This window comes from Rattus norvegicus, chromosome 12 (assembly GCF_021556685.1).
Source record: "Rattus norvegicus strain SHRSP/BbbUtx chromosome 12, alternate assembly SHRSP_T2T, whole genome shotgun sequence".
Taxonomy (NCBI): Eukaryota; Metazoa; Chordata; class Mammalia; order Rodentia; family Muridae; genus Rattus; species Rattus norvegicus.
Window position 1 is genome coordinate 45694856 of NC_141545.1, and position 22057 is coordinate 45716912.

The following is a 22057-nucleotide window of genomic DNA, read 5'->3' on the forward strand; positions in this document are numbered from 1 at the left end:
AACATTTGAGACTCACGGGCGACCCCATGCTGAGATCACCCCGAAGCCCGTTTTCTTTGTCTACCTCTCCTCTATCCCTGTCTTTGTCGGGGCACAGGGAAAGCAAGGCAGGAGTCCTGGGACCTGGGGATGAGGGGAACTGCAGCACTTTGCTGTGGTCTCTGGGGTCTGAGTTCCCCTTTCTGGCTATGGGTGGCAGTCGGGAGCCTCCCCAGCGGGGTTTGATGCTGGGCAAACCTACCTGGACTTAGGGCTTTGCAGGTTTTGGCGGCTGAGGAGTCGAGCAGCCGAGACTCGTTTTTTGTGAACATTGGAAAGACCTGTGGGGAGAGAAATAATGGTGGTGGTGAAAGGAGGGGGGTTAACAGTCCATAAAGCCTCCCCAGCTTTGGGTATGTGTGTGCCCATACGTGTAAATGTGTAACGGTGTGTGCACGGGAGCTTGTGTGTAGGTGTGTGCGTATAAGCCAGAAAACAGCCTGGGTTGTGAGTGCTTAGGTGCTGTGCAAGTGGATCTTTTGAGACAGGACCTCTCAGCCAGCTACTGGCTAGGCTGGCAGGCTGGTGAGCCCCAAGATTCTTTTGCCCCCTCTTCCCCAGTGTTGGGACTACAAGCATGACCCAACCATGGCTGTCTCTTTCATGGGTTCAGGGGAACTGAACTCTTGGTCTTGGTGTCTGCGAACCCGATACATTAACAAACGAGCCATTTCCCCAGACCCCTCTTCAGAGCTTCCTCTGGAGTGGAAGGGATGAAAGAAAGGGGCGGGCATTCATGGGGCCAGGTGAGGTGGTTACAGACCCTGAACCAAACGCCAAAGTGATTGCAACAGAGGTGAGGATGCAGAGGGGCACAGTCCCCTGCCTGTGGGGACAGAAGTGTGGCCTGCATGTGCCAAGGGCCTCTCTGAAAGGAGGACCAGAGTGACACAGCTACTGTCCCCACACACCCCTGAGGGGAGCTCTCCAGCCCCACCCTCCCCAAGATGACAAAGGTGTCTCAAAGGACGAGTCGGGTACCTTGGGTCAGATCTGGAGCTTCCGCCACATACGTGAGGCGGAACTTGTTCCTCTTCCAGCTTCGGTCATTGCTAATGAGGGAGTTGTTCGCCTTCTCGATGTTGACGTCATCCCCCACGCAGAACACATCACAGGCTGCCTGCGGCCCACAGAGAGTTATCCTAGATGTTAGATCAGTTGTGCTAGGTAGTTCCTCCCCAGGAGCTCCAAGTCATGGCATGGAAGTCTCCCTTCCTCTCTCTCTTTCTCTCTTCTCTTCCCATTCCCTTCTCCCACTCTCCATCCATTAATCCAGAGACCCATCCTTCCTTTCATCACCCACCCACAAATCCATTCACTCATCCACCAACCTACCCACCCTTTCATCTACCTAGTTATCTGTCCATCTACCTATCAACCCTTTCTTCCATCAATCCATCATCCATTCATCATTCATCCAACCATCAATTCATCTATCTGAATCCATCCATCATCCATCTATCCAATCATCCTTCCATCCAAACATCCATCCATCCATCCATCCCCCATATACTCATCCATCCATATATCATCTATCCATCCATCATCCATCCATCACTCATTCATTCATCCATCATCTATCCATCCACCCACCCTTCCATCCACCAACCCATCCAACCATCTAATCAACCATCCATCCATTCATCCATCACTCATTCATCTATCCATCCAATCAACCATCCATTATCCATCCATCCATCCATCATCCATCCATCCATCCACCCACCATCCATCTGCCATTCATCCATCATCCATTATCCATCCTCACCCCCACCCATTTACCTTTCTACTCACCCATCCATTTGGTCATCTCCAACTAATCTTCCATCCACCTACTTATTCATACATCCATTCATCGGCTCCCCCCCACCTGTCTACACCTCCCACCTGTCTTACTCCCCACCTGTCCACACCCCCACCTGTCTTACTCCCCCTCCCCCACCTGTCTACACCTCCCACCTGTCTTACTCCCCACCTGTCCACACCCCCCACCTGTCTTACTCCCCCTCCCCCACCTGTCTACACCCCCCCACCTGTCTACCCCTCCCATCTGTCTCTCTACATTTTGAGTAGTGACTTGAGGGCCTAACTTCCACATCCACGATGACATTACTAAACCCCACGTGCCCAGAGGCTTAGCATTAAAAATGAAAGTAAATAGAATTTCCTTTCATCTTCAAAAGGTTTAAAACAATTAAATAAAGCCAGCACACACTGTCTGGATTCACATTTTTTTTTCCTTTTCTGGTCAAAGCTCCTTTATCAGCAAACATAATCCTAAGAGTTACTGCTCAGAACCATTAGTAAACATTTTCTGAGACAGGTTCAGAAAGGTCTTTAACACTGGGGCCCCAGTGACACCCTGCCTCAGCCTCTCAAATAATGGAGATCCAGATATTGACAACCATGGGACTACTTTTCAGGGAAATTTAAAGTTTTCAGATGTAGGTTTTATTATTATCTGGCTGTTGCCGTGTTCGTCAACGGAAAAATGGAAAAGCAAAACGTTGCACTGTTTAATATTATTTGATCACAGAAAGGGGATAAGGCGCTGACACGGGTGGATGGACCCTAAAAACTTTACAATATGGGAAAGAAGTCCGTCATGAAAGGTCACCTGGTATCGACTTTCATCCCTAGGAAATGAACAGGAAGGAAAGTCTCCAGGCATAGAAATGAGTGACTGTCAGGCAGGGGATGGGGACAGGAGACCAGGAGTAATGGTTCTCAACCTGAGGGTGGCAACCGCTCTGGGGGTCACATGTCACATGCTTACGACTCAGTAGCAAAATCGCAGTTATGAAGTAGAAATGAAGTAATTTTACAGTCGGGAGGGGGTCACCACAACCTGCAGAACTGTATTAAAGGGTCACAGAGTTAGGAAGTGTGAGAGCCACTGGCGTAGGCTTTTCAGGGCCCTAACCTCAGAGATACTCCGTCAAGGCTCACTGATGAGCTGAGGAGAGATCGCTCTCTCAGATGTGAAGGAACCCACAACCATCCCGGCTCTCCACAGGAACAGTTTTACAGACACAGCTCCCCCTGGTAACTCACGGAGCCCTGGACCTAAGTTTCCCCTTCTGCACAAGCTCAATGACAGAAGTGGGCAGGACCTTTCTTTCTGGGGCTGCCGGTGAGGACGGAGCCCAGGGTAGTGAACAGGACAGAGAGTAAAAGCCACAGGGCTGGTGCTCAATGCTCCCAGGATTCTGAGTGGGTAATGCGTGTGTCGAGGTTACTCAAATTCACTGAAGCTCTCTCCCAGTTGTGTGCACTGGGGAAAAGCCCTCCCTTCCTATCCATCTCCCTTTCCTTCATTTTCCTTATAGTCTCCTTTCTTCCTTCCTCCCTCCCTTCTTCCTTCCCTCTTTTTCTCCCCTCCCCCACCTCCCTTCCTTTCCCATACTAGGCAAGCAGCCTACCATTGAGCCATCTCACCACCGAGTCCCCTTCTTCCCCACCATGGGCAGCTTGGCGCTATCTAGGGTATGGTGCGTCCCATACCTTGAAGACTTTCTTGGCCCAGGTCCTGAAAGCTTCTTCCTGTCCGCAAAGCTCATCCCCCTCCCTCATCTTCAGAATCCTCTCCCCTCCCAGTTCCTCCAGGAGGGTGTCCACCGCATGCCCAAAGGCACAGAAGTGGGGGTACGCCCGAGAGCCGAGGCCGAACACTGAGAACCTGTCCAGGAGAAAAGAGAAGGTCTGTGAGGGGGGAATGCTGGGTGTGGGAGGTGGGGGGGGTCTGGTACCACGGGCTGATTAGTGTTACTTCGAAATTCACAAGAGTCTTGAACCCCTGTGGGAATGTATGTTGAAAAAGGAGCTTTAAGGATCAAGCTTGGTTAAGAGTCCTATCAAGTCAATTTCCTCTCCTTCTCTGCCCCCGCTTTCCAACAGGATGGTACCACTGACAAGCTAGTAAGAGAAGCCGGCAGGAACCCAACCTTTGCTGAACTCCTAGCTTTCAGAACTATGAAAAAACACTTTGCTGTGGAAGGATGATGTCAACCCCAAGGGCTCTTAAGACCCCTTTCTCTTGGTCTCCAAAAGCGATTGCTGCTTCCAGAGAAAGTTCTAGTGGTTTCTGAGGAGGGAGGACGAGGAGGGCAATGAGCAGGAAACATGGGTTGCTGGACAGACGCTCGGTGGAGTGGTTCCGTTTGGGATAAATCAATTTGCTTTAAGAAGGACGGCAGTAAGAATTCTACTAAACCTCTGTCGGCTTTTCACTATAGCACCTCCCTCCGACATGTGACCCCTGTCCTCACCAGCCATGGATCAGGTAGTTGACTCATGACAACACTCTGGACAGACTTAGGGGCCCACACCCCACGGTCACTGGGAGAATCATTTTTCCATGACGGTTGCTACTTTTGAGTCCCAAATTCCTATTTTAAACCTGGAAACCAACAGGTGACTAATTTGTCATCTGCAGGGCCAGATAGCAAAGATACATATGATTTCAAAGCTGAAGGTGCCTTATGGCTTTTTAGACAAGGCGGGGGGGGGGGACGACAAAACCTGCATATTTTTAATGGCTGAAATTAAAACATCACCATAATAATGAAGTGCAATTATTTTTGGTGCGTGCACATATGCGTGTGGAGGGCAGATGCCGACTTTAAGTGTGGTGTCTCTGAACAGCATTTTGGTGTTTTGTGTGTGTGTGTGTGTGTGTGTGTGTGTGTGTGTGTGTGTGTGTGTGTGTGTGGCGGGGGGTGGGGCAGGACTGCTCACTGGGACCTGAGGATCCTCCTGTCTCTCTCTTCATTGGTGCTGGGGTTACAGCTACCTATGGCTGCTTCTACTCCTGCCCTTCACATAGGTGCTAGGGATGGAACTCAAGTTCTCACGCTCGTGTGACAAGAGCTGTTCAGACTGAGCCTCTCACCATGCTCCCGAGTACAATTCTTTAAATACAAGTCCACCAGTGGGAGGGAGGGAGGGTTCTACATAGGTGGGTGGGAGGGATGGGGTCAAGGTGGGATGGAATGTTGCCTACCTAGGATATGGAGGTAATGAATGCTAAATTCATGTTCTGATATCAAAACCTAAGAGCTATTCCACATTATAAGCAAGACCTGATGCAGACCACGGGTTTCGGCTGGTCAAGATATGGCCGTGTCCATTGGCGTGGGGTGCTGATGTTAGGGGAGGCAGTGTGTAGGGATGTAGAGAGGGAGAAGATGTCTTCCCGCTTGCTATTCAATTTTAATGCCAGCCTACAGCTGTTTTAAAGATTCAGTGTTGGGCTGGGGAGACAGCTCCGTCAGTGGGCAAAGCATTCATAAGGACCAGACTTTGGATTTTCCCAAACCCACGTAAATCTGGTAGCATGTGCCCATAATCCCAGAATTCCTGTAGCCAGAAAAGAGGCAGAGGCAGGAAACTCGGTGAGTCAGCCAGCTTGGAGTATGCAGACACGAGAAGAGACAGGAACAGGGTGGAAAGGGAGGTCCCACATGTGAGGCTGCCCTCCGACCTCTACGTGTGCACTGCAGTGTATGTGCCTGCATGTGATGCACACACGCATGTCACATACACGCACAAAACAGGAAAGACTGTACAAAACATAGGTGCAGTTCTTCAGTCTAGGAGTTCTGTGTCCTGTGCCCCCTGAGCCTGGTTCTGAGCAGTCATGAAGAAGACTCATCCATGCCTAGGTCTGGACCGTGGACTGACAGGGCGTCGGCCTTATCTTGACCGTTATCCAGAACGAGGCTACACATCCTTATTTCATCTCTCCAAATACTTAACTAACCTGAACACACATCGAATCCCCAAACACTTGACTTTGTTACACATCCTCCCCCAAACTGTCTCATGGAATGTGACTGCTTAGGAAGAGATGGGGTTGCGGAGTAGTTTTCAAATCTGACTTCGCAGTAGAGGTTGGACTGAGAAGAAAAGACGGCAGCACAGCCCCCAGTTCTAGACCGACTGTAGAATCTTTTCAAGTCAAGCTTAGGCATCACACTGGTAGATCGAAAACAGCCCTTCCCCCCCACCCCTAGGTGGCTCTGTTTTGTTTGAATCTCCTAATGTAGCCCAGGCTGGCCCTGAACTTGCCATCCTCCTGCCTCAGCTTCTCGAGTGCCAGGACTACAAGTATGCACAGTCATGCATGGATCTCCCTAGATGGTTTTAATGTGTACCCAGAGTTGAAAAACACTACCTCAACATCGTGGGGTGTCTCCAGAGACCTTCGCTCCGTATAAAACGTGTCTACCTGGAAAAGCGGCCCTGACAGTGGCATCTGGAAGCTACTGCCCTTCAGGGCACACAGTGGGCAGACCTTAGTGATGGGATCTTGGGGGGAGTTAGAGGAAGAAGCATCAGAGGTTGTCGGGTACAAGGGTCCTCATACGTGGGAAACCAGGTAGTGTGTGTTAGAGAGGGAGAGGCTCCAGAGGAAGGGAGGAAAATCGTGGGGTGGTGGTGGTAGGAATTCTCCAGAACAAAGAACCACCTTGCAGATGATCCGTGCTCTCTAAGAGCCTTTTTCAACCTCAGTCCTTGGCACCCTTGCTCACCTCACATTGGCCAGGGGTCCAGTACTTTCAAAGTTGTCTCTGAGGTCGGGTCCGTCGCCCGATGACTTTCGGGAGTCAGAATAGGAGGAGACGCTGTTGAATCGGACCTTGTAGCTCCTGTAACAAAGGAATGGGCGGCTGTGAATTCTCTTGGTGCTCCCTCCTGAGGTCAGTTCCCTCCTCACTCAGTATTTTCAATTTATTGGTCCTGCTTCTAGAACCTTCTCTCTAGTATTATATTATGCCACACCTTTGAACTGTTAGAGAATTCATCAACTTACCCATAATTCACCACAAAGATAGTCACGTACAGTGGTTTGATTGGGTATGGCTCCCGTAGACCCGTGTGTTTGAATGGTTGGCCCATAGGGAGTGGCATTAGGAGGCGTGGCCTTGTTGAGGTAGGTGTGGCTTTGAAGTAGGCGTGGCTTTGTAGGGGAAGCGTGTCACTGTGGGGGCGGGGATGTGAGGCCTCTTATGTTCAAGCTACACCCAGTGTGGCACACAGTCTCTTTCTGCTACCTGTGGATCAAGATGTAGACCTCTCAGCTCTTTCTCTAGTACCTTGTCTGCCTGTGTGCCACCAAGCTTCCTGCTGTGATGATCGATAATGGACTGAACCTCTGAACCAGTAAGCCAGCCCCAATGAGATGTTTTCCTTTGTAAGAGTTGCCTTGGTCATGGTGTCTCTTCACAGCAGTGAAGCCCTAACAAGACACCACCCTTGCAAACTCAAACGTCTCCAGGTCTTGTTGACTTGAGAAGACTGAGATCCACAGAGTTCAGGGAGCCTCATCGAGAGGGATGGAAGGACACTGTGACCATGAGACCAGGGCTCCAGGCCTCTCAAAAGTTTTAACATGCAGAATAAGAGGCAACGCCAGTTCAGCAGGGATGGGTAGGGCTTGAGAGTCAGCATTTCTGTCTCTAGACCTCACCAAGAAGCTGGAAACTAGACTGGTACTCTCCAATATGGTAGCCATTTGCTCTCTGTGGCCATATTAATCCAAAATTAATTATAATAAACTAAAATGAAATATAAACTAAGATTAATATAAATGTAAAAACATAATAAAAATTTAAGATATAACGTATAATAAAATAAAATTACATATAAACTAAAGTTAAATAATATAAATATAAAAATATAAAAACCCAAAATATAAATATATAACAAATAAAACTAAAATAAATATAAAAACTAAGTGTCCAAGAAGAGAGGACTTGGTAAAATGTGGGATGCACATTGTAGATAAAATGTGGAATACACAGTAGATAAAATGTAGGATGCGCACAGTAGGTAAAATGTGGGATGCACATAGTAGGTACTCACAGGGGACTTTTTGGCCACAGACAAGAATGAAGTCACATCATTTGCAGGAAAATGGGCGCGAGTGGTAATGATTATATAAGCCAACCCCAGAAAGACAACTATTTTGTATTTCCTCTCATTTGTAGCTCCTACATTCTATAAGGATCCATAAAATCATGTATTTATAAATGGCCAGAAAGAAGAGTTGAGGCTGTTGTGTCAGTGCACATTTGCATGAAAAGTTTAAAACCTGGCTCCTTGCCTGTGGGAGTCGTATTTCACTGCAGGTGTTCAGTGCCCACATGTGGCCACTTTACAGCCAGCACAGACAAGATGTCAACAGAAAGTTCCTCAATGCTGGCCTATCCCCCCAGCACTCTCCTGCCACAGAGGGATGTTCTTAGACATTTTAGGTCACAGGCCACACTTCCAGGAAAAGTGGAAACTGTTTTTGGCACAGATTACATGTTTATATCTTATTTTCTAGTCACGTTATGTCTTCACATTCATATTATTTAATCTTAGTTTATAGTTAATTTTAGATCTGCGGCACAAGTGGACACTGGGTGGACTAGTACACGTGCTTGTGGGTACACGTGTACATGTGTGGAAGCACATGTGTGTTCATGTGTGTGCGAATGTGTGTGGGTGTATGTGCATTTGTATGTGCTGGTGTGTGTGCATGCATGCATGCATGGCGTATGTTAGAAGATGCATGGCCATTGTTGGTTGGAACATCCCTGGTCACATTTGAATGTGGCCTCTGTCTTCCGAGTGCTGGGATTAAAGGGGACCCCACCACACCTAGCCAAACTTATTTAAAATGTGGGTTCTGAGGATGGAGCTCAGGGTCTCAACAGTTTTTAGATGAGTGCATCATAGGCTGAGTGTCTCCCTGAGCGTCTCCCCGTAGTCTCCAAGGAGGATATCCAAGACCCAGGACTCAGCGCAAGAGGCTCAGGAAACCCGAGACTGAAAACAGACATCAGTTTCCATCAAGACTTTTCATCTTTAGACAAAGCAAAAACAAGGGCTGGCAGTTGCCGCTTTGGCAGGGGATCTGCTTTTTTTTTTTTTTTTTTTTTTTGGTTCTTTTTTCCGGAGCTGGGGACCGAACCCAGGGCCTTGCGCTTCCTAGGCAAGCGCTCTACCACTGAGCTAAGTCCCCAGCCCCTTGGCAGGGGATCTGAGTTCAGTTCCCAGCACCCACATGGAGGTGGATAACATCCTGTAACTCCAGCTCCAAAAGCTCCAAGAGCCCCCTTGTGGCTTCTATGGGTACTGTACATATGCAGACATACGCATGCCCACACTCGAATAATTTAAAACAAAATCTTAAAAAAGCAGACTAAAACAAGATTCCCAATATTCAACAAACAGACAATCCTTTTCTTCCTGAATCCCACCCTCTACCAAACTAAGCCAGAATCCCAAGAAATGCATTAGAATGCAAAAGGAGAAAGAGGGAGAAGGGAGGTGGAGGGAGGGAGAGAGAGAAAGAGAAGGGAGGGAGGGAGAGAGTGGGAGAGAGAGAGAAAGGAGGGAGGGAGAAAGAGAGAGAGAAGGAGAGAGGGAGAGAGGGAGGGAGAGTGGGAGAGAGAAGGGAGGGAGGGAGGAAGAGAGAGAGAAGAAGAGAGAGAGAGAGGGAGAGAGAGAGAGAGAGAGGAAGGAGAGAGACAAAAAAAGAACACCCACGTTCTGGCAGAGCGTCTCTGGGCTGGAAGCTTTTCAAAGGTTTTGTTCTAACAAGGTTCTAAATACACGGATGTGTATTTTCTGTCTCCAAAATAGACTCACGTTGAGTCACTTCTCCAAATCTGTCATGCAGCATACCAGGGGGGTGGCTGTGTGGTTAACGGGGGAGGCAGGGTGGATGGTTGTGGGGTAAAAATATCAGCACGTGTACTGTATGAGGCTGGAGGTTTCTGCCATTGCTTTGCCTGTTGTTAATAATGCCCCCCAGCTCAGCACCAGCCTCCAGAGACTGGCATGGCAGAGATGTCTTCCCATTTGCTCAGTGAGAAAGACCAAGTCCACAGAGGTCAAGGGATTTGCTTAAGGTCGTTGAGTTAGTAGCACAGCCTAGGTTAGAATTCAGGTCTCTTTGAGACTCAAATGTAGCCAGGGATGTTCCAACACTGGGTGTGCATCATCTAATTTACAGCATGCATGCATGCACACACACATGCACTCATGCATGCACACACACCAGCACACACATGCACTCATGCATGCTCACACACCAGCACACACAATGCACTCATGCATGCATACACACCAGCACACATGCATACACGCCAACACCCACAATGCACTCATGCATTCATACACACTAACACACACACGTGTGTGCATGCACACATACCAGCATGCATGCATACTCATCAGCACATACACCAGCACACATAATCCACTCATGCATGAACACACACCACCACACACACATGTACATGCATGCATACACACCAGCACACACACATGCACTCAGGCATGCACATACACTAGCACTCACACATGTACATGCATGCATACACACCAGCATACCTGCGCGCATGCGCGCGCGCGCGCGCGCGCACACACACACACACACACACACATACATATACATACACACACATACATATACATCATGGATGCTCTCTACCTGTGTTGGCTGTCACGGGCAGCAACCAGACTGTGGGCTTCAGAGTCAACATGGGAGAGGGAAGGCCCTTTACGGGGAAAGAAACGCAAGGGTTCCGGGTACCTAGAGCGGAGAACGGATGGCGCCCTATCTCTACTTGAAGGAGGCAGGAGTAGGGGAGCTGCTATGAATGAAAAGGGGAAAGGTGGGGAGATTGAGGGATAAGATGCTCGAGGTGGTGGGGAGCAGGGGAATGCCTAGGAGGTGCTCATGGCTATGATCCCTGGCGACCCAGAAGCTGGGTTTGGTCCTGTGCTCTCAGGAGGAAACCCAGCCTCTAACTGCAGTCAGCTATGGCATTGCACGTACATCCTTAAGTCACAGGATTTGCTCTTTTGGAAGCAACCCTGTGTTGGGCTCCTTGAGGGATGGCTCAGCATGCCCCTGCCCTGTGTTCAACGCCCCACAGAAGGTTCTGGAGGTTTCCAAAGATGGTCTGGACCACAGATATTTCTGCCTTGTAAAATGCTTTGAGAGGGAAATCTGTTTTCTCCTTTTGTCCTATGGGTCCTGGGGATCGGACTTAGCTACCAAGGTCAGAGACAAGCAATCCCCTGTCTACTCAGCCATCTTGCCAGCTCTTTAAAATGCCTTTAGAACAGGAGTTGACCCCTTCAAGAGTGTATGAAACGCAGGTATCTTATTTTTACCCTTTGAACTTGACCTTAGCTTCACAACCACAGTGAGCGCCAGACGGGGCAGTTCTAAGGACAGAATGGCTCCCACTGAAGTCCAGTGTGGGTTTCAAAGGCAGAGGAGGGACTAAGCTCTCCAAAGACTCTCCCACCTTTGTTTTTTTTTTTCTGGTTAGGTTCTCAGCAGTCAAAGGGTCCAGGTAAATAGTACAATCTCGGCTTGATAACTAAGGAATTGGAGGCAGAGAGGAGAGGCACGATTGAGTCAGAGACCAGAACATTAGCCACGGTAGAGCCTGGGCTGCCAGCTAAAAATCTATTTCCAAAGACTGTTCACCACGTCCCGGTCTTCCCACAAGTCTTAGGTGTCAAGACACATTGGTCAAGGGTTCCCAAGGGTATCCTATGACATCAGGCAGGGATGTTCACTTACTTTCTCTCCTCCTGCACAGAGTTGGGGTGCCTCATCTCCATTAAAGCACAGCCGAATTTCTAGAAGTCAAAACAATGTGAAGAGCATGTTAGAAGGTAGGCATGTGGTCTGGGGCCCAATGAGGAGCCCAATGCCTGATGGATAGATGTCAGGGGTTGAAGTGGGCAGCAATGCCCCAGCTGCAGGTTCAACCCAAGTGTGTGGGGCTGGGGTAGCCATTTGAAGCGCAGGTGTGAACTCTCCAGCCCAGTGCACAGTGCACAGTGCACACCGTGGTCTTCAATGTATGAAAGTAGTGCTCTGCATCCAGAATCCGGGTGCCTTAAAACACACAGCTCACCGAGGTGACCGTTTATCCAAGGGACACTGATAGAAAAAACTTAGTATCGTGCCATTCACCCAAGTTGGATCAAATCAAAGTCTTGGTTTTGGGGATCGGGGAGGGCTCACTTCTGAGTGGGGAGGGGTCCCAGCTGTGGCTATTTTCTTTGGGGGGATGGGACCCCACGTTAGGACAGGGGCATCCACTCACCTCCCCGTTCTCAGGGGGGTCTCCATTGCCAAAGGTGCTGGTGACCACCAAGACCAGGGCTTCGTGCTCCAGGTGCACGATGTCATACTCCTCCATGGACATTGCCTGGGTGGGCAGGGACACAGGGGAGGGGAGAAGGGGTGAGCCGTGATGGGGAGAGAGAAAGTGACAGGAGATGAGGGTGTGAGGAGGAAGAAGGGAGCAGTTTGGATCAGCCTCCTTGCATGGGACCCAATGGTCTAGATGCTTACTATTTCGTGGGCTCACGCAGATAACACTAAGACCTTTCGCTGACATGAAATCTTGCTATGGCCATTGTGCCCTGAAGGGCTATGGGAATCCTGGGTCCTGGTCCAATGAAATGGTTGCAAGGAGACTAGATCTTACCTCCCATGTGCTAGGACTGCAGGCAGGCCACCACACACCTGCCATTTACATTTGGGAGCCGGCCATTCAAACTCCAAATCTCATGCTTGGATGGCACGTGTTTTACTGGCTGAGACATGTGCCCAATCCCCAGGTCACATGATCAGGTTTCATGATAGTGGAGCCCTGACCATGGTTAGCCAAACTTGTCCTGGCAGTACCTGACCAGACTTGTCCAGTCTTCTCTAACCCTGCCTCCAGGGTCCCAAAGGGCCTGAGCTCTTTGAGGCTGAGGTGCCTACCGTGGGGCGAGACTGTTATCCATGTCTTGGCATTACTTATATATTTCTCAAAATATGCTTTAAGGAACCCCAGGCTCCTTAGGTGCTCCAGGAGAACAAGGGATCTGTGGTCAGATATGTCTGGGAAATACATCATTTCCCACGTTATAATGGGCGTTCATGGATGAAGGTCGATAGTTAACAGCTCTGAAAAGTCCTGCGCTCAGATGACCCACAGAGCTAGGTCTCTCACACTGACTCCCCCAGGGCAATGGACTCTCATTCATCCACTAACATTTTGCTCTAGGGGTAGGGGTTTCACATGGTCTGGTCTCTTGTAGGAAAATATGTGTGTATTTATTTCCATGAGGGTCTAGGGAGCTGGTCCTACTTGCCCACCTTGGCATCGAAGGCGTGCTTGAAGATCTCACACAGGGTCTTGGCATAGGCTTGTGATTTGCCTGTCTCTGTGGCGTAGAGAATGGTCGCCTTGACCCTCTTGGCCATGGCCTGCCCCATTAGCTTGGCTGAGAACTTGACGGCCCTGCAAAGGAACAGGTGGAGAGAAGAATGGGGGACGGAAGAAGGGACATGAGGTGCTAAGACTTAGGGACCCTCTAGAGGCATGCCACACCCCAGAGCTCAGAGACCTATTGACTTCTACATTAGTTCCTCAATGCAACAGGTTCTCAGGTCCAAGGTTGGCAACCTGGATGTTGTTGAGTGACTGTATCTAGTCCCGAGAACCTTAAAATGACACCAATAATGCCCAGGCCCTGAATTAGAGGGTCTTTAGAGATTTTTTTGAGAAAAGAATTTATGTCACGTATGTATTTATTGCATGTGCATGAATAGCCATGTGATTCTGCCTCAGCCCAGGCATGGAGGTCAAAGGTCAGCCTTCCCAAATTGGTCCTCTCCTTCCATCAGGTGGATCTTGGGATTTAGACTCAGGTCCTCAGGCTTGGCAACAGTGCCCTCTGAGTCACTTCACTAGTTGGACTTCTGTGGGTTTTAACACCCACAAAGGGAGATCCTGATTGCTTTGTTTACCAATATGCGTCCAGCCCAGGTTCTGCATGGGACTTGGTTACCTAGTGGGTACCTAGATAGATATCATGTATCTCTCAAAAGAAATTGTGAATTTTTAAAGATGCTGTACCTAAACTGGGAGGAGTTGGACACTAAGTGGGAGAACTTTAAGCTAGGGCTGCACTGTTGTGGAGATGGACATGGGATAGAGAGGGATAAGAAAAAGGGAGGGGCAGGGAGAGGGAGGAGCAGGAATGTCTGTCCACCACAGATTTAGCTATACCTGAACTTCTATTCCTCCCCTTACTAGAAATCTAGAAAACAAATTACTAGATATTTCCCACCTGGGGCTTATTGGAGGTTAAGTTCGTCATTTTATACAATTAGGGATACCACCCACACTGTAGGAAGGCTTTGAGCTCAGAGGGAGGGAGAGAGAGGAGTGAAAGGTGTCTGGAAGGCTCCCCTGGAAGGCAGGCAGCCCAGAGAGCATGTGTAATTAACTCACAGGGTCTCCACCCTGAACTTAGTAACAATGTTTCTTCCGTGTTTCTTTCAACTGCCTTTCTCTTCCTGAGCCTGCAGGATGAAACTGTAGCCAAATTTGACTGTTTAGGGTACTCTGGTAGGGAAAGGAGGCTACTGGTGAGCTCTTACTGGCAGGAAGTTGCAAAGATGGAGGGAAGAGAGAAAAATGGAGGGAAGTAGGGATGGAGGGAGAGAGAACAGGAACATCTACTAGTCCAAGTTCAAGAGGTCACGTATTGCAGGGTGGATGGGAGTCTTGCCTCTGGGGTCCCTCATATAGTTGGTACCTGCTGTATACTTGGATGCCACACATGAGGGTTTTTGAATCTGGGGGCAGAAGACAAGCTAGCTTAGATTGTGTCAATGTCTTCCGAAAAACAAAGGTTCCCACTAAGTGGATGGGTGGGGTTTCATTTCTCGGGACAAAAGATTGGTGATCCCACTAAGTCATCCTTGTGGCATACATCGCATATGCCAGCTTGACTCTCGACTCAAAGTGATTCCTCAGGGGCACTGGTCCATAGCTTCTTGATCTTCCATTTGACTCAGTAAAACTTTACTACTACTACTACTACTACTACTACTACTACTACTACTACTACTACTACTACTACTACTATTATAGAAGACAGGGTCTTGTTATGTAGTTCAACCTGGTCTTCTTTAATTCAGTGTGTGTGTGTGTGTGTGTGTGTGTGTGTGTGTGTGTGTGTGTGTGCCTGTGTGCTGGTGGCGTGGGATGGATGAACCCATCACCAAGTTGGCACAGGGTACAGCACCTGCCCAGCTCCAGGCACTCCCAGCTTATGCATAGATAGATTCCTCCATCCCTCAGAGCAGGGCACTCACTCTGCCAATTTCTTAAAGCCGATAGCTCGCCGCTTCGTGGGGGTCCCGTTGGTGCCCTTCCACACGTGGGTGTTCCATGGATCAGGCTGGGAAGAGAAGTGAAGATACCAGTCAAAGCCCTGGGGAAATTCAATCCCATCGGGAGATATCCAGAGTTCCCTGGGGCTAGGGCTGGGGCTAGGGCTAGGGCTGGGGCTGCCCAACCCTCAGTCCCACAAGGTAGGGATTGAGTCAGGGACGGCCACACATGTCCCTGTACAAGGTAATAGGTACACCTCCCTGCAGTGTCTCACCAGCCCTTCCCACTCAGCCCTATTCCCCTCAGACTCTGTGTTTGAAATAGGGTCTGGATGCGTAGCCCCAGCTGGCTGCAAATTCATCATCTTTCTCTCTCAACCATCCTGACTTCTGGGATTCCAGGTGTGTGTCAAACTCTTCCTGGACCTGTACTTCCTCTTCCTGAATACCTACTTCCTGTCTTTATAAATGTCTTAGGCTACTGGGCACACCAAGGTCCACTGCACTGACCTGTTTGAAGATGACCCTTGGGAGTTGGGAAAACTTGGCCCATGCATGGTGGGTCTCAGAGGAGAGGGGAGACTGGGGCAGGGTGGGGCAGGACCTGGTATTCAAAGGACGGGGTGAGTCTATAGTTGAGCATCTCCTGGTGGAAGACAGGGGTGATGCTGCCCGACATGGGAGGCACAATCCACACCCAGTCGGCGGGGCAGCCCCCTCTGCAGCGGTATTCATTCTCCATGTGTTTGATGAAGGACTCCGTGGCAGAGTGGTGGTCAACGATGGTCACCTTGTCACTCTGCAGGAGGAGAGTGGGCACAGAGTCAGGAAGGAAGAGAAGGTAGGATGCTTGGGTACCTTCCCTACAGAGTCTGCCAAAGGTTCTGCTTGGTGCTAGTCTATCTCCAAAACCTTCCTTACCCGCCTTTAGCCAGGGGTGGAGCCTCAGGTTGGGGCTAGACTCTCAGGGTTTTGGTTTTTCTTATGTCTGTGTACTTATCTCCTGCTTCATTAACCTTCTGTAACTATTTATAGTGGTGAATTAGAACCCTCTCAGAGTAGACAGTTTTGAGGAGTGAGTTTGAGCCTATTAGAGATCAAATGAGTAAGGCACTGTGGCCATTTAAAGATGCTTGGTCCTGGGACGGGCACTATTTGGAGGTGTGGCCTTGTTGGAGTGGGTGTGGCTTTGTTGGAGTGGGTGTGGCTTTGTTGGAGTGGGTGTATCACTGTGAGCATGGGTTTTAAGACCCTCATTCTAGCTCCCTGGAAGCTAGCATTTTCCTGGCTGTCTTCAGATGAAGATGTAGAACTCTCAGCTCCTCCTGCACCATGCCTGCCTGGATGCTGCCATGCTCCCGTCTTGATGGTAATGGACTGAAATTCTGAACCTGTAAGCCAGCACCAATGAAATGTTATTCTAAGAGCTGTCATGGTCATAGTGTGTTTGATCATAGCAGTAAAACGCTAAGAGAGGCAGTGTGGCGGTGGGCAGAGTCTAGCACAGGCTGGAGCTGGTGGGCATTGATTCACACTGTGTCAGAGACACTGTGCTAACTCCTTCTCTTCCCTTCCTTCACCTCTTCTATGTCCTGAGTGTCTCCATCAGGGGCCAAGTTCTGATCATTGCTACAGCTCCTTAACTCTCCTTGGGAGGTTGCCTCTTGCCCTGCCACCCGCACAGACCTCTGCACCCTGATTTTCTGTGAGGTGCCTACTCTATTCATGTACCCCCACCATCTGAATGAACACATGTTATCTTCTACCAGAGCAAGGTTAATGTCGAGTCTCAGAAGCGGCTGCTGGATACCAGTTAGTAGCTTTCCACTTGGCATAACGACAGTGCCCGCCTTGTGCTCAAAAGCTGCGTGGTCTGAGTGGTCTATTTTCTGCCCATCTTACCATTACTCCTGATGTGGGGGAGGGGCAGGGAGCTATGTGTCTGAGGGTAAAGATGGGTGTCGAACCTGTGAAGGGTAAGTCTGAGTCTCTAAGAGATGGGAAAACATGGAGAACCCCATCACCAAACTGCAGAATCTTAAATAACAAGTTCAGACCTTCCTCTCACTTCTTTTCATCGAATGTCTACCCTGCCCAGGCCAAGATGGGGCAGGCATGTGGGCAAGAAGTAGGTCACGTGACCTATGGGAGCCCCTGAAGCTGATCATGTTTTGGTGCATGTACATATATGATGTGAATGGGGAGGTCGGAGGGCATCTTTGGGTGTCATTCCTCAGATGCCTGTTTGAGATAGAGTATCTTATAACCCTGGAACCTCACTTAGGTGGGCTAGGCTGGATAGCCAGAGAGGATCCGGGAACTTCAGTCTCCTATCTCACTGGGGTTACAAGCATTCATCCTTCCCCTCGACCTGGCTCTCTGCGTGGGCTCTGGGAATTCAACGTAGGACCCCATGCTTGTGAAGCCAGCCTTTCACTGACTGAGCCCTCTCTCCAGCCCCCGGAGGTGAGCCTTGCTAGGCAGAACCCTTGGTCCTCTGCTCAGAGTCTCTAGAGCAGTAGTTCTAACCTTCCTGATCCTGTGACCCTTTAATCCAGTTCCTCTTGTTGTGGTGGCCCGCTACCTGTAAAATTATTTCCCCTGCTGCTTCATAGCTGTAATTTTGCTACTGTTATGAGTCATGATATAAATCTCTGTGTTTTCTGATGGTCTTAGGCCACCCCCTGTGACAGGGTCGTTCGACCCACAGGCTAAGAACTGCCATTCTAGAAGGTTCTTCTCCCCCCCAACCCCTCTCTCCTTTGAGGCTTGAGCTGAGCCCAAGGGTACCTGGAAGCTATATAGAACAGCAATGTTGATCTCCACCAGTGCTTGGTCCTTCCAGAGGGACGAGGTCTTCCTCATGTCCAAATCCATCTTCTTGGCTACTTCCTGGATGGGCAAAGAAGGCATCGAATCATGGGCTGGCTAACTCAGGATTTCAGACCAAAGACGGCAAGCAGTGTTCTGTGTTCCTAATTATCAGTTAGCCACTCACGGGCTGACTGACTTGTTCGCTGGTTCCATAGATTTGCTATTGACAACCCAGTTGGTAACTGAAGAGACATGGCTGGCCCCTAAGCCACTAAACTCACGTGTCAATCAGTGTGGGAGAATGTGTGTGCTAATGCAGACCTTTGAGGCCTGGAGACCCAGGAGGTAGCCGCTTTCTAAGCCAACGGCATTCGAGCAAAAAATAACTCGAAAGAAATATGTCCTGGCATTAGTACTTGACATCACAGAAATGAGTACCCAGGTCGCAGGGACAGAGGCCCGGAGGCAAACTCCTTAATTAAAGCTGTGCTTTTCCTCCCCTTTCCCTCCCTTTGTCAAGGTTGGTCACTGGTGGGAACCCAGGTCTCATTACTCAGATGCTACCATTGCTCAATTTGGGTAAATTGCTCCTCAGCCCGGCCGGCTGACATCGCTTCTAGCTGCTGGGGTGAATTGAAGGGCTGGGGTGACAAGAGTCTCTCATTTAAGCCATGAGGCGACTCAGGGAGCAGAGAGGAGACTTATTAATTCACTGTCCGAAGTGAAGGCTTTCAGAGTCAGGGACACCTCCACAGGAAGTGAACGGTTCCTGCTTTATGTAAATCTGTCTGATGCCCTGGTAAATTTCTGGATCGGGGAAGGGTCATATAGCCGGGCACTGTGTAGCATTACATTGGCTAAAAGAATAAGAAAAACTGTTGAGAAAAATGCCCTTTTGACCTGAAGAAAAACCGAAAGAAACAAAATTGAGAAACGAAACTCCCAGATGTCAGTTGAATTAGGATACTGCCTTGAACTGGAAAAACAGCCTAATGTGTTTTATTTCTTTCTTGCCGGAGGCTTGTATATACTGGTGTCCAACTGCTGGGGAGCCTGAGAATTTTGATACCCAGACCACACCCCAGACTGATAGGGAAAAGAATCCTATGGGCTGGGGCACTGCCACCGTGAAATTCTCTAGGTCATCCCAGCAAGGTTGGTGACCCTTGACACTAGTGAATATTGCTTTATTTTTTCATGTTTTTTTAAACAGTGTGTCATGTAGCCCAGGCTGGCCTGGAACTCTCCATGTAGCAGAGGATAACCCTGACTTCTGAACTTTCCTAATTCTACCTTCCAAGTACAAGATGGGGGGATGGGCTTGGGGGGAATCGTGTTACGTGAATGCCAAAGCTTTTACTGTGATTCACAGAATATATGCCCCAAGTTCACAGGGTGGGGAAATCAAGGAAGCACAGTGGAAAAAAAATGGAACAAAGAAAGAGGAACAAAAAAACCAAGAACCAATTTAACATTGTTATCGCCTAGGTGTACCACCCACATGTACGGTCCAGGGCAAACAGAAAGATCTGGGCGTTCCTCAGTTAGGAACAAAAGGCTTCCACATGCATCAGCAAAGGTTCAGCAGGGGTCAAACAAAGTAGGGCTGGGGAGATAGGTCCACAGTAGAGAGCTTGCCTTGTGGGCTCGGGGACCTCAAGTTCAACCCCAGTATCATAGAAGCAAACAGGAAAACGAAAGGAAACCAAACAAATGCAATACGCCCAGAGCCCCAAGTCTCTCTCTCTCTCTCTCTCTCTCTCTCTCTCTCTCTCTCTCACACACACACACACACACACACACACACACACACACACACACACAGAGCCCGCATGGCTTCTGCAGCCTGCTCTCCACTCCCAGCACTCCTCAACGGTAGGATTGGACTGCCTCTATAAAGTATGCATCTGTACAAAGCCTGTGAAGCCATTTCTCCTGTCACCATTGCTTAAACTGTAGAGTGACAGCCATTTGTACTGCATCTGGAATCATAAAGTCGGCTGCAGAGGGTTCCGATAACACCACAAACTGTGTGTAAACACCACAGAGTTTTATGTATGGGACACGGGTATCTGAGGTGTGAGAGTGTGTGTGTGTATGCGCGCATGCACACATGTTTCTGTATATGTATTGGTGTTTTCATATGTGTGTGTGTGTGTGCATGTGCGTGTGCAATACATGTATATTCATGCAGACATTAGCCTCTGGTGTCTTCTGTTCTTCAGGGGCCAGCTACCTTGTTTACCGAAGCAGGTTCTTACACCAGCCTGGAACTCTCCAAGTAGGCTAGGCTTCCTGCCAGCGAGCCCCAGAGACCACCTGTCTCCACCCCCCTTGTCCTGAGATTAGGTGCAACCGTTACCATGTCTGACTTATAAAACATGAGTTCTGAGGACTAAACACAGGTTCTCATGCCCTGGGAGGGAAGCATTTAACCTGCTGGGTCATCTCTCTGCCCATCTGCAGATTTTCATATCTGAAGGGGTCCAGAGAATCCTCAGGGAATGTCAGGGGAAGGTTCACATGTGAGGATCTCTCACACAGCGTTCTCTTCGGTGCTATTTGCTACCCCGACCTTCCCAGGAAAGAAAACACCTGCTTCTGGCATTTCTAGAAGATGTACCAGGACTGCAGATCTGTCCTGACACATCCAGCCTTCCAACCTCCAAACTGCAGAGCAGTGTCCTCTATTCCCGCATTTGGGGACCATCGAGGGACCTCACCTCCAGGATGTTGTATCGAGAGTTGTCACAGTAGTCACGGACGCCGATCTCTGTGCCCATGTACCAGCCGCTGAAGGGACAGGCGCTGAACTCCAGGCCCCCGATCTCCAGCAGCATGTTGGACACAGCGGGGAGGCCATACCATTTGAGCCCCAGGTCCTTAAACCAGTCGAACCTGCAGAGAGTAACATGGCCCTGCTCAGCATGCGGCTGGTACCTCCTGAGCAGCACCCTCAGGCTGAGGATGCTCCAGGCCCAGCACCCATGGGGACCACGCACACACCCTGGTTACTGACAGTTCCTTCCCCCATTATCTCCTCCTTTCTGCACCTTCATCTTTAAATCTATGCTTGTTTCTGTCGCTCTGGGAGACCTTCCCAGTGTCCAGTTGGGTTCAGGCAACCTCATATTTCCCCTTTGCTGTGCTTTCTCGGAACTGACTATTTTAGGAGTCATTGGTCTATGGTCTTCTCCTCTTTGACACAAAGCACAGAGGCAGGGACAGAGTGGGCCCTGAAGCTAGGGCAATGATGCATGGATTGAAGACCACAACGCAGTCTGAACAGGCCTAGAGGTGGACAGGAGTAAGCCAAGTGCTCCCGGGGATCTGGCTGTGTTCCAACACATCAGACGCCTTGGACAGGTGTTCTCCGTTCAGGGAAGACTCAGGTAGGGCAGGTGGGGTACCAGTCCCGGGTGAAAACTTCTGGGGGTCCCCAGATGGAGCCAGCAAGATCAGCACTGTTATTTGTGTATGAGGTATTTGAAACGAATCCACACTTTAAAAAAAGTAAACATTAAAAAAACAACCCTCTTTAAATAGACAGGCTCCCTCTCCTGTGACTTCCCTAACTCGCCAGACCCTCGTGTCAGGTCTGGGCTGATCCTGTGTTTATTTAAGAAGTTGAGATGTGGTTCATCACAGATTAAAAATAATTAACTGGATTTTTAAGATCTATTTTGCATATGACTTAAGTTTCTTAGCAACCTCCCTCAGGTTTGGCCCCAGTCTAGCACCTCAGGGTGGTGTTCATTCATTTTACAGTTTCATTTGTGTGTGTGTGTGTGTGTGTGTGTGTGTGTAATACATTTGTGTGTATAATTAAGTGTGTGTGTAATACATTTGTGTGTGTGCATGTGTGTATGTGCGTGTGTGATACATTTGTTTATGTGCGTGCATGTGTGTGCATGGGTATGTGTATGTGATACATTTGTGTAATTAAGTGTGTGTGTAATACATTTGTTTGTGTGTGTGCATGTGTAATACATTTGTGTGTGT

At 49.2% G+C, this 22057-nt stretch overlaps 1 protein-coding gene across 2 annotated transcripts in view; it reads right to left on the reverse strand.

Moving 5' to 3' along the window:
• The window catches only part of Nos1 (nitric oxide synthase 1), a 113166-nt gene that overhangs the window by 31867 nt on the left and 59242 nt on the right, over positions 1-22057 (reverse strand). The window contains 12 exon segments of one of the 2 annotated variants that reach the window (NM_052799.3): positions 242-320; positions 1021-1159; positions 3544-3718; positions 6573-6689; positions 10529-10630; positions 11636-11694; positions 12168-12272; positions 13214-13358; positions 15224-15309; positions 15846-16040; positions 18032-18133; positions 20779-20953. In NM_052799.3, the coding sequence (NP_434686.2) occupies positions 242-320; positions 1021-1159; positions 3544-3718; positions 6573-6689; positions 10529-10630; positions 11636-11694; positions 12168-12272; positions 13214-13358; positions 15224-15309; positions 15846-16040; positions 18032-18133; positions 20779-20953 (1479 nt within the window). 2 annotated transcript variants of the gene reach the window in all.